The sequence below is a fragment of the Penaeus monodon genome, chromosome 33 (assembly GCF_015228065.2).
Source record: "Penaeus monodon isolate SGIC_2016 chromosome 33, NSTDA_Pmon_1, whole genome shotgun sequence".
NCBI lineage: Eukaryota > Metazoa > Arthropoda > Malacostraca > Decapoda > Penaeidae > Penaeus > Penaeus monodon.
The window spans coordinates 10,483,755-10,485,320 of NC_051418.1; the positions used below are offsets into that span (position 1 = coordinate 10,483,755).

The following is a 1,566-nucleotide window of genomic DNA, read 5'->3' on the forward strand; positions in this document are numbered from 1 at the left end:
TGTTGGGTTAAATTATGTAAGGATTTGAAGTGGCTGTCAGTTATGGACTGTAATATGTGATCTCTAATGTCCAACTTAAACTTGCAGGTGATTCAGACCCAGGAGGCTCAGTATATGAAATGGCTGATGGTGAGGGTCATGTTGTGGTAGTAGCTGATGGAATGCCTGGACTAGAGGATGGAAGTGAAGTACCTGGTCAACATATGGTAGTTGTTCAGCCTGGTACAGGAGACCAGAATGTAGTCATGCTCACAGAGAACCAAGTTATCATGGAAACAGTGGATGGTCAGCAGTTACATACATGCCACAAACATGAAACAAAATCAGTCAAAATTTTTACCGTTGATTAATTGCAAATCTGTGAAAGTTTCTGAGTTTTAGTTGGGTTGAAACCTTTCTTGGAGTTGAATGAGAAACTTGTCCCTTTGTGAAAGTCATCTGCAAGAAACATTTTTGAAATAATATGGCTGTTCATGCTTCTTTGCATTAACTAGGTAGATGGTTGGAACTGCAATTAGGGGGAGAGGTGTACCCTGACTTTGATACTTTTTCAACATTGAAGTACAAAATGTATCTCTTTTTATGCCAAAGTAATTGGAATTTTGAGGGGTTTTTGATCCAGGTATTAGCAATAGAGATGCTATGTATACTCTTGTTTTTTGCTTTTTCTATGATATATAATTTTAATACAATTAAACAGACATGTTTTCAAGAGGCTGTTAGAATATGTGAAATATATAAGTATATTTATATGTTTGTTTTCATGTCATTTGATAGTTATGACTCCGCACAGAGATTTTCTAATAACTGAAATTTTGTAGATATTAAGGAAATTATCCTTTTTTAAAATAAATGAATTTCCTTGTGATATTTCTTAATACTGAACTCCTGAAGGTATCAGTATTAACCAAGAGTAAATTACAACATTGTGAATCAGGTATACCTCTTATTTTTACGCTATTTATAGTTCTTGATACTTAAAGCTTTAAATAGTTTCTTCATACAAGAATCAGTTCTACAGATATTTCCATGCTTTAAATCTGATTCTTAATATATCTTACTTCTGTTACATTTTTGTAAAATACTTACAGGAAATTCAGTCATATAATGAAGCTACAAATCTGGGGTATTGATCCTGAAAAATATTGTGTTTGTAAGAACATAGATCATAGAGGTCCTACAAAATCTAAACTGCATTTTAAAGAACTCACAGATTTTATTTTTACTGACTAAAATCACATTTCATTTTTCTTCTGAAAACTTTAGACATCTCATAAGTAGCTGAATATAATTCATACAGGTACATGATTATACATGATTTTTTAATATTACCACAAATTATAGTAGTTTATTTTTGAGGGTCAAATCTTGTGTATGTACGAGGCTTGGTAGTTTTATACTATATGAGCTATTTAACACTTACTATAGATTCATAATTTTTTTCTGTTATCCCAAAATAATTTTATTAATGTTCAATGACTGCAATCTCATGATTGTAGTTGCATTAGCATGAAAAATGATTGCTTATGAAAGTTTAGCCTAACAGAACATTTAAGAAGCTCATTT

General features: G+C 31.6%; 1 protein-coding gene across 1 annotated transcript in view; it reads left to right on the top strand.

The window, feature by feature from the left end:
• Positions 1 to 331, top strand: part of LOC119594240 — a 33,581-nt gene extending 33,250 nt beyond the window's left edge. The window contains 2 exon segments of the mRNA XM_037943309.1: positions 95 to 291; positions 294 to 331. Of these exon segments, the coding sequence (XP_037799237.1) occupies positions 95 to 291; positions 294 to 316 (220 nt within the window). The 3' untranslated portion in view covers positions 317 to 331.
• Positions 332 to 1,566: the final 1,235 nt, after the last annotated feature.